Source organism: Trachypithecus francoisi, unplaced genomic scaffold, assembly GCF_009764315.1.
Source record: "Trachypithecus francoisi isolate TF-2019V2 unplaced genomic scaffold, Tfra_2.0 Lachesis_group10, whole genome shotgun sequence".
Classification (NCBI taxonomy): Eukaryota; Metazoa; Chordata; class Mammalia; order Primates; family Cercopithecidae; genus Trachypithecus; species Trachypithecus francoisi.
Genome location: NW_022681455.1, coordinates 91057074 through 91076833, shown reverse-complemented (window position 1 = coordinate 91076833; position 19760 = coordinate 91057074). Strand labels below are relative to the sequence as shown.

The 19760-nt window shown below is 36.6% G+C and overlaps 1 protein-coding gene across 7 annotated transcripts in view; it reads right to left on the bottom strand.

The window, feature by feature from the left end:
- The window catches only part of CYLD (CYLD lysine 63 deubiquitinase), a 65717-nt gene that overhangs the window by 5680 nt on the left and 40277 nt on the right, over nucleotides 1–19760 (bottom strand). For all 7 annotated transcript variants that reach the window (XM_033218377.1, XM_033218375.1, XM_033218372.1 and 4 more), the window contains 11 exons: nucleotides 18609–18725; nucleotides 16550–16929; nucleotides 15169–15334; nucleotides 14110–14251; nucleotides 12127–12249; nucleotides 9622–9713; nucleotides 8722–8788; nucleotides 4570–4702; nucleotides 3554–3662; nucleotides 2620–2738; nucleotides 1846–2062 (listed from right to left, as the gene is read on the bottom strand). In XM_033218377.1, coding sequence (XP_033074268.1) covers nucleotides 1846–2062; nucleotides 2620–2738; nucleotides 3554–3662; nucleotides 4570–4702; nucleotides 8722–8788; nucleotides 9622–9713; nucleotides 12127–12249; nucleotides 14110–14251; nucleotides 15169–15334; nucleotides 16550–16929; nucleotides 18609–18725 — 1665 coding nt within the window. The remainder of the gene's footprint in view (nucleotides 1–1845; nucleotides 2063–2619; nucleotides 2739–3553; nucleotides 3663–4569; nucleotides 4703–8721; nucleotides 8789–9621; nucleotides 9714–12126; nucleotides 12250–14109; nucleotides 14252–15168; nucleotides 15335–16549; nucleotides 16930–18608; nucleotides 18726–19760) is intronic.

Genomic DNA, 19760 nt, shown 5'->3' with positions numbered 1-19760 from the left:
ATCATTTCCAAAAAGCTAATTTCAGGCTCTAAAAGCCTTTATTTTTCTTCTGATTTCTGGAAGTGAAAGCCTTCTTTAATTCTTGACATATTCTCATTTCTTGGTTTCTGAAAGGATTCTGGGTTCAACAGTGAATAAACCTGGTAAAATAAACCTGGTTCACATGAATTCTGAGGTAAGCCCCAAACCTACTTGCCAGACTTCTCTCTGTAGCCACTCAGGGAATCATGTTATCAATACATATGCAGACAACACTCCGTTCTTCACATTTCATTTCCTCCCAGGCACAAGTCACCCAGCAAACTTCACCAGGAGACTGTCCGATTAGGAACAGATCTAGTCAAATGAACACTATTATAGCTCCCTACCCTTGAAACACATCCTTACCCAACTCTAAGAGTTTGTCTGACACATGACCAGGCCCGATAAAGGTGCTCCGGGGTGTGACTTCAGAGATTCCAGGAAAGGCTCCTCTGGGTTAGCTCAGTGGCTTTTCCAAACCTATGCTGTTGCGCTACGCTGTTCAGTGCAAACGTTAACTGGGTTGGGGGCACATCTACAGATGGGGCTGGGATCCTTCAAGCATCAGAGAACTGAGAAAAGGTGGAGAACTCTTGGTCTAGGCCCTGGGCCTCTGTTCAAGAGGCTGCCACAGGGAATGTCTTAGACTCCTGGAGGGCCACACCAGAAGATCGTGGGGGCTGGACCTGAGAGAGCAGCTGAAGGAAAAATAGGGTGTAAGAATGGAGGAACATGAGAGTCACACCTCACAACCTTGCCCAGGCCTGGTCTTAACCTGCAAACTCCTTATAGGGAGAGGCAGGGCTGCTTTAACAAACATTTCTTACCTGAAACCCACTATCCCCCCCTGGCATTCATTAAGCATTAGTTAAATAATGATTAAGCATCCTAGAAAGTGGCCTGGCAAGTGCAGCCTATTCCCCACCTCATGGAGAAACATACTACATGCAAAAGAGGCTTTACTTTTCTAAAGAGGATGTTTGTTTACTTCTGCTGTCAGCTTTTGGCAATTGGAAGATAACATGGTTTAGTACAAAAAACATAAGCACTGAGATCAGAAAGACTGAGTTAAACAAACTACATGATCTCAAGCACCTTAAACCTCAGCTTTAATAACAGAAAAATAGGAATAATCCCCATCTTGCCAGGATTTAGGCAGAATGACTTAATGGTGCTCAACAAACAGCTACCGTGGCTCCTACAAAAATGAGAGGGGCCTGAAGGAAGACAACAAAGCTGGAAATAAGATCCCTCAGGGCTGAAATAAGACTTTCAGGATTCTTTCTTTAAAAAAGAGCATAAGCATGTCAAAATATCACAACAATATGAGGTTGGGCGCACCAGCTCCTCTTGTAAGCCCAGCACTTCGGGAGGAAAAGGAGGGTGAATCACTTGAGGCCAGGAATTTGAGACCAGCCTGGGCAAAATGGCAAAAGCCCATCTCTACTAAAAATACAAAAATTAGCCAGGCATAGTAGCATATGCCTGTAGTCCCAACTACTCGGGAGGCTGAGGTGGGAGGATTGCTTGAACCTGAGAGGTGGAGGCTGCAGTTAGCTAAGATCATGCCACTGCACTCCAGCCTGGGCAACAGAGCAAGACTGCATCTCAAAAAAGAAAACAAAACACAATAATATTATTCCTTAGTTCAGCTAGCAAGGTTGTTAATGCAATCCAAGACATAAGACTGTTGTCACCAGAATAATCCTGAAAGGATTTTCTTGGAAAATATCATGTCACTCAGAACAGGTGATCCCACTATGAACTGTCCCCACTACAAACCAGAACCCTGTGCCACATGCAGAAGAAAGGCATTTTCAGTACCATCCCGATCGGCCATGCTGTCAAAGAAGAGCCAGGCGGAGTCGTCCTTCCCATACTTCACAAAAGCAACATAGTGACTTGTTTCTATGCAGAGAACAGCAAATAACTCCATCTTCTGGCAAGGGATGCAGCCGTGTCTCCAGTCCCAGTCAGGTAAGTCTTTGGGAAGTGACACTGGGTTATATTTATGATTCAGCCTCTTGGGATGAAGGTGGACCTAAAATGGACCATGAAAAGAATGTCATTAGGTCGAGGCGGATGGATCACAAGGTCAGGAGTTCAAGACCAGCCTGGCCAAGATGGTGAAACCCTGCCTCTCTTAAAAATACAAAAATTAGCTGGGTGTGGTGGCGGGCACCTGTAATCCCAGCTACTCGGGAGGCTGAGGCAGGATAATCGCTTGAACCCGGGAGGCAGAGGTTGCAGTGAGCCAAATTGTGCCACTGCACTCCAGTCTGGGCATTAGAGCAAGACTCAGTCTTGAAAAAACAAAAACAAAAAAAAACCCAAAAACATGTCATTGATGAGCGAAACTCAACGTGTCAAGTGAATGGGCTTCCTTACTCTTGTTAAATGCATCCCTTATTCATAGCAATCAAGTACTTCACCAACAGCTCTCAAGTAAACAGAAAAGGCAAAAGCAATACCATTTTATTGTGAATTTTTAACTGTTAATTATGATTTTAAAAACTTTCCAAAAGCAGCATTCTGTTTTCAACTATAAATAAGTTACTGTTCAACAAAAGTTCATCCATTAAGTGAAGGGAAACTCACTTGAGTGTTACAGGTTTTACAAAACTGCTTGATTTTTCCAGCTGAGATGTCTGGATCGTCATAGCATTCTCTACACTCATACATTGCAAGCCCTCCACATATCCGGCACTGTCTGGGAGCTGAAATGTGGGGGAGGGGGAGGGAAGTTAAAAGGGCTTTAAAAAAATGTTTTCTTTCATTAAGAAGATGTAAAGAAAAGTTAGGCTTTAAAAAGAATAATGTTCATGGCTTCAGAAAAGTCTCTTTCTCTTCCATCCACTTAAGCTCTCAGTTAGTATCTGAAATATCTTTAAAAACATTTTATCAGACCAAATAATTTTTCTAAATAGTGTCTCCTAGAGTGTTTTCCCCTTCATTATAAAATGCCCATTGATGAAAATTCAAAGATACAAGAAAGTATAAAGGAGAAAACTAAAAGCATCTACAATTTCAGTTGGCAGGAGATAACCACTGTCAATATGATTATGAATTCTCTCTAATAATTTCGTATCTGAACATTTACATAAGTATATATGTGTGTGTGTATATATATGGCCCCTTTTGTAGAACATATCAATGTACTTACCTTTCCACTTAATATTACACCATGACCATTTTCATACACACTGGTCTTCAAAACCATTAATTTTAATGGCAGTAGTGTTAATTGTTAGATACACACTCATTTATTCTCCTCTGGTTAATATTCAAGTTGTTTCTAATTTCTTAATCATATGATAATAAGTATGTTTGTGTATCAAATTATTTTCATTTCTATTTTCTCAGAATAAATTCCTAGAAATAAAATGACTGGTTTCATATTTTCCAGGCTCTTCAGATATTCAATTGCCTTGGGAAATACTGTGTCCAGTTAGAGTCTAATCCACAACTGATGGGAATTATCTGACAATTTCCACAAAACCAACGAAACAAACTAAAAAAACCTCATACTTACTGTCTTCAAGTAAATCGGTTATATTTAATTCCAGAGAAGGAAAAATTTTTTTAAATAGTTTAAAGTCTTTTCCAAATCGAGGCATCTGAATAATCAGACATGATGGTGCCTATAAAAAAGATGGATATTTTTAGAATCAAAGTGTTAAAAAAACTTTTCCCTATGAAACCAAAATAGTCATGGCTGTCAAACAAAACAGTGAGTTCTGCCTTAATATTGGTGTCCTATGAAACAGGATCCATATGTGACTATGGGCTGTAGACTAACAGGACACCAACAAGCCACAGGTCTTCAAGTGGCTCATGATCGCAGGGACACACCAGCATCTAGAGGTTACGAAGTTCAATAATCTCGGGTCTCAGATAAAATCATGGCATTTCATTTGGGTTTATATTTATTAAAGGTTTTGCAAAGACTGTTTTTGCAAATAAGATACAGAAAATATCATCACAGAAGGAGACTGCTCATTATATTGCAACAAATAAATAACTGTGGCTTTTAAGGTTTTATCAAAAATGATTTCAGAAATGAATACAATCAAAATAAACCACAAGCATATACCATTAAAATTACGGAAATTCTTAGACAATAAAAGAAAAATAATTTCTATCACTCATTCTTTGGCAAATATAAATGAATTTATAGACATTTTGTCTCTTAATGAAGGGGAAAAATACACACTACATTTTGATATATTTGGATAATATGCTTGGGTAAAATGGCATTTTAAAAAACATGTCTCCTTTTGCTTTAAACTACCTAAAAGTTTTCAAGTTACGCAAATTAGCTTGGTGTTTTCTTTGACAGCAGAAATCCAAAAAATTCAATCTTAATTCTAAGACATTTTCCATAAAGGCAAAGTTGAAACACTGCGTACTTTTTAAAATTTGTGTTTCTTAACAGTTTGTGTTTCAAACTGTTCTCAGCTAGTTAAAATCAATAGGTATTGAATCTACCAAAAGTCTTAAGACTCCCACAGACTTTCATATAAAATGCCACAGACAAGTAGCACTAACCTCTGCAAATTTCAGGTTACTGTTGATAAAAGACCATTCTAACAACTGCTGAATTGTGGGAACTCCAACTTTCTCATTTTTTTCCATAAAAATTTGATAGAAGTAACAATCTTGTACCTTTTGACCTGCTGATCTAAAAACATGCAGAGAAAAAAATACATACAACCTATTTATTAAATGCTTAAATCAAAATGTGAAGTTGTCCCAGCAGTATTTGAGAACAGAAAAACCATAAAATTGATGCTGTAGCTTTGGATAGTCAGAACAACAGAGGGAAATAAATGATTTGAATAAAATAATTAAATGTGCTTAGGCACAAGACCTTATATATGATTTGTTTAGTTTTTAGATTGGAAAGTTCTCTTAGTGATTAGGAAAATAATAATGGAATAATAATCCCAATCAAGAACCACTGTGTGAACAGAACTAACCAAAAGGTAAATCACTTAGTGCAACTTCACTGCCCAAATCTAGAAAGCAGCAAACTGTATTTAATGCCTGAAAATAAATTATTATACGCCTGGATGTGACACATTCTTAGCAGACCTTCTAGACCAAACTTTTCATTTCTAAAATGAAGACGCTGAGATCTAGGGAAGGAGAATGACTTCTCAGCAAGTCAAAAGCAGAGCTGAGTACAGAACCCAGAGGCCCTAACCGCTGCTTACCATTCTTTCCGCTAAAGCATGGTGTCTGATAGTCACTCGTTTATTCAACAAATACCAAGTAAACACCTACTATATGCCAATCATAGTGTTACTCTTATATTTTCAGCATCTTTCCTCCTAAATATTTTACTATAGCATGCCATTAGTCTTTAAGACTAACTCTACTAGAAGGACTAATAATCCTTAAGTTTACTATTTACCTTTTCAGCAGAATTTCTGGATATAAAGTTAGACTGTTTACATCTAAACTTTTATCTAGATTTCAAGATTTTTAGCGGGAAATATTAACATAGTTTTCACTTAAAAAAAAAAAAAAAACTCAGCTATTCAGCAATCAGCCTGCAGAAATCCTCAGCTTCCCAAAGCAACTTATATCCCCAAATAAACAAAACTTAATTGATAACAAAACAGGAGATTCTGGAGACCCACAGCAAATACAAACAGATGATAATCAAAAAACCTGAAGGCTACGCTATACCAATGTTTTAATCAGTTGTTGATGACTATGACAAAAGACCAGAATTTTTCTGTGAAAGTCAACAAGTATAGAAAATTAACAGTTTACAGGAAAAAAAAAAAAATGAGAGGAAAATAAGAAACCAGGAAGTAGTAGAGGTTAAGTAGTTGTAATCATAATAATGGCAGCAGGGGAGAAGGGCTGGTCGTTGAACGGAGCAGTGCATTGCAAACACTAAGAGAAAGGAGGCAGAAATGAGGATGGAGAAGACAATTTACTAATTTCTTGACTTTCCCTTGTTTCTTGAATCCCACTCCTTTATTCTAAACTCAGTTTTGTTTTACTGAAGTACATCCTATAGTAATTTAGTACTGGTTCTTCCTGCTCTGAAATTCTGAATATTTTTATTCTTAGAATTTCAGTCTATCAAAAATTCTAAAAATTTTCAGTCTATCAAAAATTCTGTTGAAACATTGCCTTTTCCCTATTCTCTCTAGTATCTCCTTCTGGAACTCCAGTTAGAATCCATCTTCCATGTGTATTATCTTCACTCTCTTGTTTTCTAACTCTTTATCCCTTTGTGCAACATTCTGGGTACTTTCTTCAGCTCTGTCTTCCCAATGAGCAATTCTCTCTTTAGCTGTGCACACTGCATCAGTGAGGTAACGCCATGATATAGTTTCTATTTCTGGAGATTCTGTCTTTGGTTATTTGATTCTGTATATCAAATCTGTTTTACATTTCATTGGCATCTAGTTCTTTTGTCTCTTCAATCATTTAAGAACATCTTATAGTCTCTTTTAGACTATCTAATTATTTCAGATTTTTTAAGGTACTCATCCTATTTGTTGCATCTGCTGACTCTGTCTGTCAAAATGAAACGCTAGTGGAGGGGAAGAATTACTCTCGAAAAAGAGCCAACTTAGAATATTTATAATCTTTAAAAAGTGATTCTCAATATGAAGAGGTTGTTTGCAGGGGTAAAGGGGACAGTGTACCCTTCAGGGGGTGTAAGAACTTCCCAGGGCCCTTTCAAGTCCCACAAGGCATTTAGATTCTGAGATATATTCAGAGATGCCCTGATCCCTCCCTACCCACTCTGAGGATCACTGCAGTATTCAATCTATGTTATTACTGGGTGTGTATTACATTCCATAAGTGTGTAGGCTAGAAAAGGGGGTAAAGAGGATGAAAACAACTGTTTGAAGCATCTGAAATTTATCCCTTTAAAATGAAAAACCAAATTGACTTTTTTCTCCCAAAGTGCCTTCTAGGTTTCCTACATCATGTACCAAACATATCTTTCCTTTCCCATTTCTGTTTGAAAGTTGACTTATAAGACACTGAAATTCCACATGCAGTTAATTCTATTTCTGAGCTTTCTATTTGGCCCCATTGATCCATATTTCTAATCTTATGCTAGTATCACACACTATTTTAAAGTCTATTGCTTTGCCTTCGTAGCTTATAATAGAAATCTATTTTAAAAGCATTCTTCAAGATTTTTGCCCACTTCATTTTGTACAGAACTCTAAATCCACTTTCCTGAAGTATGTTAAGATCTTGCTTGTGTGCAAATTATTATGTAATCATCTTTAAATTATTTAATTGTCCTACCCAGAATGCAATCTTTCTCACTAATTAATCAAATCCCTTTTAGCTCTGTATAAGTGTTTAAAAAATCTATCTCAATAAAATTGATTTCTTGGTATTTTATACTTTCATGAAGTATGAAATTACTTTTTCTTTTTTCTTTTTTTTTTTTGAGACGGAGTCTCGCTCTGTCGCCCGGGCTGGAGTGCAGTGGCCAGATCTCAGCTCACTGCAAGCTCCTCCTCCCGGGTTTACGCCATTCTCCTGCCTCAGCCTCCCGAGTAGCTGGGACTACAGGCGCCTGCCACCTCGCCCGGCTAGTTTTTTTTTTTTGGTATTTTTTAGTAGAGACGGGGTTTCACCGTGTTAGCCAGGATGGTCTCGATCTCCTGACCTCGTGATCCGCCCGTCTCGGCCTCCCAAAGTGCTGGGATTACAGACTTGAGCCACCGCGCCCGGCCGAAATTACTTTTTCATATCTGCTTGAAGGTACACAGAAATGCTATTGATTTTTCTATGGATATTTTACATAGACAAATTATGAATTCTTTTGCTAACTGTAGTAATTTTCAGGTCATTTTCTAGGATTTTTTAGGTGTACATATGGCTATTATCATCTTTGAAGAGATAATATGAGCTCTTGATGGTTATATATCATGTCTCATTTCATTAATTAGAACTTCCCAAACAATATCAAACCACAGCCATGGCACTGTCCACCCTTCCTCTCTTCTCCTCACCCATCAATTCAAAAGTGGCATCAAACAATATCACTTTAAGACATAGAGATGAGGAAGAGTACTTGTCTATGGTTAGCTTTTAGGGAAGTCTATAGGATATCACTAAGATTCTCAACAGAGAAACCCAAGCTAAAACGTAAAAAAGGTTCATTGTTTAGACTGAGAACATTCAAACTACCTGGAAAGTTCAGTCATTTAGAACATTTCATTAAGAGCTTTACTACATTAAACAAGGCGTTCATTCAACATGGTGGGTGGGTAGGGGAGACAAAGTTACACAACTAAGAACAGAAAAGCTAATTTAAGACTAAATGTTTTGAGTGATGAGTAGACAGAAAACAGTGTTCTTGAAGTGTCTTATTAAGTTAGAATACGATTTTTTTTCTTAAAAGGTTCAATTGAAATTACGAAAATATATATACAGTTTCAAAAGAAAATGATATGCAATAATACTTATCGCTAAGGTTAAAAATTATAGTACAAATTTACATTGGATTTGATCTTCAAGTAAACTATGGTACTGTGGCAAGGACAACAAATAAAATTAACTTGCATGATTTTCCCCTAGCCTATTAAAAGCCCTAAACAAATACAATATTAAGAAATCATTCTGGAAATCATGTCTGTTGAACAATGGCAGTAGAAATGAGAATTGTCTATTTTTCCAATGCTTCTAGAACAATTTAAAAGTTACCTTATTTTTAGCAAAGGTTCTACCCTTAAAATATGATGAAACAGGATATTCAAGAATTCCTCAGGATCTAGGAGAAAATTTAAAAATCAAATAAGTCACAGGCAAAATTTTTAAATCATTTTATTTTTTATTTCTAACAGTCATATTTTAAAACTGAACTCCGTTTCATTCACCCAATATTATTTTAATTAAAAGCACAGTTTTCAAGTTTTCCTGAAAAAGGAAAAACATAAAAGACATTTGAAAGTTGCAAGTATTATATTTCAATTTTGTTGTAAGTTTATTACATTTGAAAGGGTGCAACAGATTGCACATAATGAAATAGCTGTTATTTCTTTTGGGGGTTTAAGGTAAGTGGAGCACAATCTGAAGTATACTCTGTTTTTTCCTGCAAGCCTCTAAACATTACAGCTGGTTACAGTATGCTGCTGACAAGTTCAAAGTCAGGTGGTGAATCTTTGAGTAAGCCCATTAGCTAGGAAGAGATTGAAACACTGTTCCCTGACTATAAACTTAATCCTACTCAGCAGCTTTCTAACTCCCTTTTATAACAAGGAAAACTCAGTGGGAAAATGTAGAAAACCCAATGCAACTCTGCACCACAAGAGAGAAACAACTGAGAATATCATTGCTAGGTGGAAAGGAAAGGACTTTTTATTTAAGCATTTAGTATACTAGAACCAGCCAGCTTCTTAAAGGAGTTCATTATTCCACATCATCAATCACTTTTAGAAGAGAGGAAGAATTTACAAAAAGGGAAGATAACCATATATCACATAGAAAGAAATTTCTAATTTAAAATAAAACCCCCCAACTACACAGACACACATTTCAGTTAATACTTTGACATGTGAATATGCTCTTCAGTTATGTTTAATGCATGTAAGTTAAGATGGTCACCTTTTTCTTCAGAGGTAAATCCTGATGCAGCCTCCACCTTTTCAAGTATTTTCCTCAGTTTCATAATTTTTGTGGCACACACATATCCATATCTATGTTAGTAAAAAAACTATTAATTGATATTGGCATGTATTAAATTATATAACACATCTTAATCACACAGTTCTTTTTTTTTTTTTTTTTTTTTTTGAGACAGAGTCTCACTCTGTCACTCAGGCTGGAGTGGTGCAACGGCCCGATCTTGGCTCACTGTAACCTCCGCTTCCCAGGCTCAAGAGATTCTCAAGCCTCAGCCACCAAAGTAGCTGGGATTACAGGCGTGCACTACCATGTCCAGTTAATTTTTGTATTTTTAGTAGAGACAGCATTTCACCATGTTGGCCAGACTGCTCTTGAACTCCTAGCCTCAAGTGATCCATCTGCCTCGGCCTCCCAAAGTGCTGGGATTATAGGTGTGAGCCACCGTGCCCAGCCAACACATTTCTTACACAACTCCAGTATGTCATAAATCAATAGGTTAGACAATTAGTTTGAAGAAAACGATTACAGACTTCTTCTTGAAGCTTGCAAAATTGAAGATCTAGAACCAGAATTATTCTAGACACTATTATATGTTCTACAAGTAACTGTCTTACACTAATACAATACAAAAAATATTTTAAGTTTGTGGTGACTAATTTTCTAAATAATATTTGCTTGGGAAATTAAAGCATTTACTTTATAAAGCAGAATATACAATTTTGAGAGAGAATATCCTTTTAATAGTAAAGTGTGAAACAGCCACCAAGGGAAATGGGAAAAGAACTTATAAGAAACTGAAAATCTAAAATCTGCAATCAAACCAATTGGCATAATGATGACATTTTCTCTCTTCTTTGTCTCAATGCAAGAGACATTCAATAAGTTTAATATCACTTTAAATTTGTAATTCTAAAAATGGCTTCAGAGGACAACTTAGTGGCTACCATAAGTTTAGTAAGGACAAGTCAGAACTAGCTAATTTTATATCCACTTTTTATACTATTCATTCACTCGTTCATTTCCTGCAACCAGTGCAGACTGAGAATCTACCACTTACATAGTAATGTAACCTGGCAGCCACTGGGAATACAAAACGAGTATAAAAAGACAGAGTCTCTGAAGAAAAGCAGAGATTTCAGCACCAAATAAAACCAGTCAGCTATATACAGATATGAATGCTACAGACATAGGGAATCCTGATCACAACAGGGCATCTGACCAGTTTCTTACTGTATACAGGGTAAGAAAGTGTGATTAACTATGATTCTTAACCGGTTGAACAATAGAATCCAAAGAATGTTTATTAATGAACTTATGGTGCTTTGGAAGGGAGGAAGGAGGTGGTAACAAGCCTTAGAGTTTCGGGTTTGACCTGTCTTGTTCCAGTATCAATTACTTGGGGAAAAAAACAGTATGTTTAAAAATTTGCATAAGATAAAATAATTGATGTGAAAATCAAGATTCACAATTATCTTAAAAGGTAAGATCAATAGAGAATTCATTACAGAATTTAAGGAAAGCAAAAGATTCAAGTGAGGAAATTTATTCTCTTATAATTTACTTTCCTAGTCATGCGATATAGCAGATAATTTGGGATGCTCATTGTATTTCAGTATTCTGCTTTTTTGGTTCAAATTTGATATAAAACTATTTTTTACTTTAATTGATAAATAAGAACAGTATATAAAAGGATTCAAATTTATCTTAATATGGACATTAAATTATATCACTTTCTCTCTATACTCCTGAATGAACAAATTTGTTTTATCATCTATCGCCCTAATTCTTCATAGTTTAAATTTCATAATGTGACATTATCACATATCACTACTACCACTTATTCAAAGTCTTTACTAGATATCTCCTGTCACTTGTGCTTGTACCATTACAAATTGCTTCCTGTGGCCATAAAAAGACATATTTATAATTCCTATTATAGGAAGTAGGAAATGGAAAAATAATCACCTTTTTAAGGCAGGTGGAAAAAGGCCAAATATATTCCTTTAACCAAAAAATATGGCACTAAAATACATCTCATCTGTTGCTAGTCCAAAGTATTAAACATTAGCTATTCTATAAAGAATTTCCCTTGTTCCTTTTCTTTCAGATTTAAGAAGCTAGACTATATCAATTTAACTAATAAGCATGATTACTTGTAGCAGAGGTGTTAGAATAAACTATTTCAAAAGATAAGAATTCTAAGTATTATGTATTAGCTTTCCTAAATGTACTGCAATTGCTAAATTATAGTTTACTCTAGCAAAATGGGTTACATCATTTCATGGAATATGCTATCAGATTTACGAAATTAAATAAACAAAAAAGTACAAGGACCAAAGGTTTAAAAATGTAATATTTTACAATGAGAACTAATTTTCACCCATCCCTTATTATATGAAGACAAGGTATAAATTAATTACTATACCAGAAAACAGCAAATAGAACACCATGTAAAGGCAAAATAGCAATATGTCTTCTACTTACATTCTCAGAGGATTAACAATTTCTGTCCTCAGTAACTCTTGGGTTTCACTATAATATTCTACATCATTCTTTTCTTTGGGTCTAAGTAACACAGTGTCCAGAACAGAACTAAAAGCAAATAAGCTGCAAAAGATAAAGGATATTTTTCTTCATGCTGTAAACATATTTTTCAAGAAGCAGATTTTTTAAAGAATTAGAAGAGGAAAAGAAGTAAAGTCTAGAGAAGAAATAACATAACCATTTGCGTTTTTCGTTAACACAGGTACCAGGACCCCTGTGAAGATGCCCATGGTTCAATCATCAGGACCTAGAGATCCTTCCATGTTAAGGACAATACCAATAATACTGAAAAAGCAAACTGCAGATCAACGGTGTTAAAGGATAACAATGTGCCCATAGAATATTAAGAAAGAAAACTTCTTTACAAAAGTTGAAAGAGGGACTACAAATCTGTCAAATTACAAACAGACAACAGAGGACAGCAATTGGAAACAACTTCCCGAAGCAAGCATTACTCAGTGCCTCACTTCCCTCTCCCCATGTCCCTTTGCAAAGATCTATTACATTAATAGATTTCTTTAAATGCTAATATCACTTATGAGTGACTAACAGGCCAGGAGCGGTGGCTCATGCCTGTAATCCCAGCACTTTGGGAGGCCGAGACGGGTGAATCACCTGAGGTCAGGAGTTTGAGACCAGCCCGACCAATATGGTGAAACCCCATCTCTACTAAAAATACAAAAATTAGCTGGGCATGATGGAGTACACCTGAAGTCCCAGCTACTTGGGAGGCTGAGACAGGAGAATCACTCGAATCCAGGAGGCGGAGGTTCCAGTGAGCCAAGATCACGCCACTGCATTCCAGCCTGGGTGACAGAGTGAGACTCCATCTCAAAAAAATAAATAAATAAAATGAGTGACAGCAGTAACTTGCTGATATCAAAGAAAAAGAAAATTTAGCTAATACAGATTTTTATCAGGAAATCTAAAGAATATATCAATGCTGTAAGGCTTGTTTTTGTCAAAGTATTCTGCAAATAAATGACCACCACTTTATTCTCCCTACTTTAAAAATGTTAACATCCCATATTAACTTCCTAATTCTTATCATATGGCTACAGAACTGGCAGGCTACTCTCAATTTAGCTCAGTCTACAATCCTCAGAACCTAAAGATTCTTGGTTCAATCTCCAGAGCTTAAAGATCCTTGCAATGTTAAGGCCGGGCATGGTGGCTCATGCCTGTAATCCCAAGCACTTTGGGAGGCCAAGGCAGGTAGATCATTTGAGGTCAGAAGTTCGAGACCAGCCTGCCCAACATGGTGAAACCCCGTCTCTATTGAAAATACAAAAAAAAAAAGTTAGCTGGAAGTGGTGGTGCAGCCTGTAGTCCCAGCTACTCAGGAGGCTGAGTCAAGAGAACCGCTTGAACCTGGGAGGCAAAGGTTGCAGTGAGCCCAGATTGTGCCACTGCACTCCAGCCTGGGGGACAGAGTTAGACTCTGTCTCAAAAAAAAAAAAAAATCTTGCAATGTTAAGTTGTCCCACTTTGGAAAAAGCTGCATATATGAGGGCAGCAGTGCTGCTACTGAAAATCGTTTTTTAAAAGAAAGTAGTTTTATGACTGCCTTTACCTACTAAAAGAAATACAGCACACAACAGCCAATGGCTTTACTGCAAGTTATGTTGTTTGACACTTGCACAACTATTTCCCAGATACCTTCTGTATATCTATTCCATTTGTAACAATATCGTTCACCTTTCTGGATACAGAAACATGAGAGGACATTCAAAAGCTTCCAAGGAGTATGTCATGAAAAGCAAATTTGCCTTTCGATCCTGACACATGGTCATCAAGTTTCTCTGCTCAGAGGCAGGCGGCAGTTTCTTGCACACACACTCACACACGCACACACACACACCCCCATACGCGTCCCTGCCCTCATGACACTATCTATACCTATTGTAATTATTTTACACTTACCAGAATAAGGTTGAGTCTAAGTAACAAGAATTGTAATGACCCTGGATGCCTTTCTTCTTCCCAATCATTATCTCCAAGCCTTCTTTTTCCATTTTTGGTGGAGTATTTTCTTCTACTACTTCACTTAAGTAGCCTCCAAATGCTGAAAAGATTTTTTTTTTAAAAAGTAAATGAAAAGAATTCTTTTAAACTATTACAATATGTATTCCCATAAATGTTTTTTCATTTTAAAATGTTTTTGTATTTTGATGCAAAATTTGTTTTTAACTTTGAGTGGAAAGTAGGCTTTGGTTAACTGCTATTCGACTTGGCTTATAAACACTGCTATTGTTCATTTTCAACTTCATTTCCTCCAAGATTTAAAAACACACTTTAGGGTATTATGTGTAAAAAGCATCTGTCAAGTAAAATATGTTTCCCAAATATTTTACTATTTATCTGAAGATGCTTCATTTTCAAGTTTGAAAAGAAAATGAAAATTCCAAAGTACTATTTCAACATAATAAGAAGTGTTTTTCATAAAGATGGCTTTCCTGTTTGCACCTGCTGAAGCCCCAAGATGTTTTTCCACTATTATGTAAAAGTGGAAAGGAACAGCACCAGGAAACTGCCACCAATTACACGTGATGAGGCGAGCTGTCCTCCAGCAATCAGTTGAAATCTACTTCCTTCACTAAAATGCTGATTTCTTTGTAAGATACACTCACTGCTGTATTTAAACAAGACACTGTGAGGGAAGTCAGTTAAAAAAAAAACAGGTCACATTTCAATTTCTACCACTAGCATTGCTGAAAACTAAATGTCTGTCATCAACAGGAAGAGAAAAACAAATCACACTATGATTCACTTTATAAGTCCCAAACACGCACCCTAATACTCTTTAAAGAAGTCCCCTCTTAAAACAACTTTCTTATACACCACGCAACATTTGATTTAAAGCTTAATGAGAGTTGGCAAGAAATATATTAAAACACTGTCACCATCACCTAATATAACATGATATGAGATTAGAATTAGAGTCATTCCAGGTTGTTAAGTAAACGAAAAGCATCCAAATACCTAAAGAGTTACAGCGCTCGATCTGATTGGAAACCGGCTGCAATGATGCAAACCTAGAGTCAGGCCTGCAGCTCTTCAGTTTCACAAACAGCGCCTTCTTCAGGGCACAGGTGAAATACCGAGTGCCTCTGAAGGTTCCATCCGTACAGCCTGCACACTCATCTTCCTGAAAAAGAAATGCTTCAATATGCATTATACCGTGCCTTACAGAGACAGTATACAAAGAACTAAGGTTTCTAAGACCTGTTTCTAGTATACTCTTTCCCACTTCTCCCTCTTCGCACCTGTACTGAGAACCTCGTCAAGAAAAAGGAGTTGAGTAATCAGTGCTTTAGCACACAGCTACTGATTTAAGAAGTGAATTCCTTAATCCAGCATGAAGCCCTTCTTGTATTTCCTTTCAGAATACATGCTTCAACCTCCCCTGGTTAAACAGGCTTTCCCGCACCATTTCTACAAGCACTAAAACAGGCAGGGAAGGAAAGGCTATTTATTTTAATCCTCACTCTTGCCTTCCCGCCATGCTCCACAAGATAGTACTCACTAGCATGGAAACAAACAAGAAAAAAAAAAAAGAAAGAAAGAAAGAAAGAAATACATTTAAATTGGCCAGGTGTGGTGGCTCATGCCCATAATCCTAGCACTTTAGGAGGCCGAGGCGGGCGGATCACTTGAGTCCAGGAGTTTGAGACCAGCCTGGGCAACGTGGCGAAACCCTGTCTCTACTAAAAATACAAAAAACTAGCCAAGCATGGTGGTGCATGTCTGTAATTCCAGCTACTCAGGTGACTGAGGCAGGAGAACAGCTTAAGCCCAGGAGGTCAAGGCTGCAGTGAGCCCTGACCGTGCTACTGCACTCCAGTCTGGGTGATAGAGTGAGACCCCATCTCTAAATAAATGCTAAACATACTCAACTTCTCCTTTCCTGATTACAAAATATCAAACGATATGTTCTCCTGATCTCTAACGGGAAAACCTTTCCCTCTAGCAAAGGTCTCAAAAGATCTCTAAAAATGGTGATTAATTTTAAAGCCAGTGATATAATTCTTAGAACTGACCAGGGGAAGCGGCTGAAGAAGACAGACAAAAGATGATGGCAAATTTGTTTGATTTACTAAATTTTGTTTAATATAAGGAGCCTAAATCGATTGGCCTAAAAATCAACTTTCATTCCTTGAACGTAAATCAACTAACATTAGGACAAGTGGGTCGCAAGCCTCAGGGGTGGCAAAGGGAAGTCAGGCAACATGGTGAGAAAATTCTTCTACAGTGATAGCTTTTCTGACAAATATAACAGTTTGTCAAAAGCATATAATGGGGTGAAATCTGCATAAAATCTCATAGAGAAAAAAACTGAAATTTTGGGGTCAAGTTAAATTACCAGTTCCAGTCCAGCAAGTACTTCATTCAGTCCTGGGGGCTGACCGATCCAACGGATTACCCCGTAGAAAGGAGGGTTCTCCTTAACTTCAGCCAATGAGCCCACTTCTAGACCATGTGAGTTCCCAGGAGGCATAGCCAAGGGTGGACTCTCCTGGACGGGTGCAGTGTTTAGCTCTTCCATCACAGACTGGGCTGACAGAGAAAGTGGACTGTGGCCAATACTTCCATTGGTATTGGGCATCTTTGTGAGACTGAACGGTAAAGAGTGGAATCTGTTCTCGGTGGACAGTGAGTTCACAGGAGGAGGCTGGAGTGGTGGTGAAGAACGGTCAAAGTCTGTAGATATCTCTGTAAGAGATTTTGCAGGGTCTTCTGCAACTAAAAAATTATTCCTAATTAGAGAAATGTATTCAAGGATATTGACTCTGTCTTACATTTCTAAAACTTAATATACAGATATAGTCCAACTGATAGTACTCTCATAGGCACAAAGTTATTATCTCCAACAGTGTTCTCGCTTCTCCCTCCATCTCCATATTTATGCACCTCAGTCAATGGCACCCAATTGTTCAACCAAAAAATCTTCATCAGTGGGTATCGTATAGGTGATAGTCTTTGTCCAAAATACAACTAACTGAGAAAGCAGTACAAAAACATACCAAAAACCTTAAGAAACGCTTCTAAATAACTAATGAATCAAAAAAGAAATAATAAGTTTTAACAATAAAGAAAAAAGAGAAAAAGAAAGAAAGAAAGAATCCTTGTGGAACATGGCTAAATTAATACTTATAAGGGAATTTTATAGACTGAATTGCTTATTTCAGAAAAAAACAAAAGCTAAATATGAACTCAGCATACAACTTGGGAAGTTAAAAGAACAGAATAACCCCCAAAAAGGTAGAGAAGAATAAACTAAAGAACAGAAACAATAGGAGAGAGAAAACAAACATACAATAAGAAGTTCAAAGCCAAAACAAACACAAACACACAATGTAATTTAAGAGAAACCAAACACATGATAAAGAGAGCCACGGCCAAAAGCTATTTCCTTAAAATGACTAATACAGTTGACAGGCAGGTACTGCAGATCATTGAGGAAAGAATGAACTTCTTACTAAACGCTGTTGAGATAATTGGTTATCCATATGTTTAAAAAAAATTAAACTGGAATCCTACTCATACTCTACACGAAAATCAGCTCCAGGTGGCTTAAAGACAAATGTGGCAGGCAAAACTCTAAAGGCTGGGAGACCACAGAGTAAGGCCTGTTTGCCTTTCCATTCTCATCTCATGAGTGTCATGCCTCTTTCTCTGTTCCAGTGCCTGGCAAACACTAGCTTCCATTCTTCCACGAGGACTTTCCATATGCTATTTCTTCTCCCGAGGAGGTTCTGGCCCCTTTCACTTTGTCATCTGTCACTCCTCTGGTAAACCTAAGCATGTGTCACTGCCCCAAAGAAACATCTCCAAGACGCTGAGAAAAATCATCTTTGGTGTATTCTCACAGCATCACGCACCTTCACTGCACACAGCACCAAGGCAACTCTACTTCTGTGTCTGTGGTTGTTTGATTAATTTCTGTCTCAACAACTTAACTGCAGACTCACAAAGGACACGAACCATGTCTACTTTTTCTCACCATTTTCATCTTGATGCCTAAAAGAATGCCTGGCAATCATAAGCACTCAATAAATATTTGTTGAACAAATGAACAAAGAAGAGAATAGATGAAAATGATGTCCCAGGACCAAGGGAAGATAAACTTTTTTAAAAGGGAGTCCTTTAAAGAGGTCAGGAAGGAACCAGACAGAAATCTTCCACCCTAAATAGATCGGTTAAAGGAAAAGAACAAATTACTAATCCATTTCTTAAACATTTTAATAATCTTAACAGCAGTACAGTTCAAACTGTGTACAATATTTTAGTTCAGCAATATTACAAAGAGTGGTCTACTTATTCTGTTTCCAAAAACTACAAATATTGCTATAAAAAGCCATTTTTCTTTGATGAGTTAAAAAGAAAGGATCACTATAAAGAGCACTAAAATTACAGATTACCTTCATCAATGTACCATGTATTTTTTGATTTGGATTGTGGTTGTGAGTCAACAGAAGACCCATTTAAGGTATAAAATAATTCAGATCTGTTTCTATTTCCAGGGTCTGAGGTAGATCCTATAGAACAAGAAAAGTTTCATTTAAAAATAAAGTCATTATAGCATCAAAGGTTTTTTTAGTAAGAGAAATTAATATGCATATGATGTTAATAACTGTTTACATAACCAATAAATGTATATAAACACAATACGTTTTTTAACTGTCTTCAGCTTTTAAAAATTTGGTAACCATTTTGGCAATATTAAAAATATTCTTCAGCCCAAAAGTCAATACAGGAGGGAAACAGGAGTAAATGAAAAGGAAGGTCCACTCATTTTTAAAAAATGAACTGCTTTAAGAAATTGATCCATGTACCACAGCTTATTTTTAAATATCAAAATCACCATTCCTCAGCTTCATTTGATAGACCCACTGGTTCACAAATTTAACCTATTATTTTAAAAAAAGGTAATCCTCAAATGCTATATATAAATCGATACACAAATTACATTTAAAAATAGTTACGTTTTAAACATTTTGGAATTTTTGGTCATCAAATTCCTTGTATCTTTGAAAAAATCAAGCACTATTATTTCTTACAGATTGGATTTATGGTATGTGAGAGGGCAAGTGTAGCTGTGCCACGGCCATTTCAAGACATTACCTTGCCTCAGTATTAATTCAAGGACATGCCACACACAGTGGGGGCAGTGGGCTCTCCAGAACCCACAAAAAAACTGATTTTCCTTTTCAAATTAAAGTAGGTAGCTGTATATTTTATAACTTTAAGATCTACCACAATACAATTAACATGACATACCTTAAGAAAATCTTTAGTCTGTTTCTATTTAAATGAGAGTAGCAAGTTTGAGCTATCCTGTATAGATCTATAGGTTAACATAAAAAAGACTGTTACCTATATATCCTGTAATTAATCCTAAGTCTCCCAGGCCCCAATGTCACACAAAATAATTCTTAAAGTACAATTTCCTTTAAATGAGCCAAAATTGTAATAATTGAGGAAAAAATATTCTTCTTCTAACCCGTATCTGAGTTAACAAAAATTCTTAGAGCCTTTTTAATGAGCTGTTTGGCTTGTATAACTACCATTCT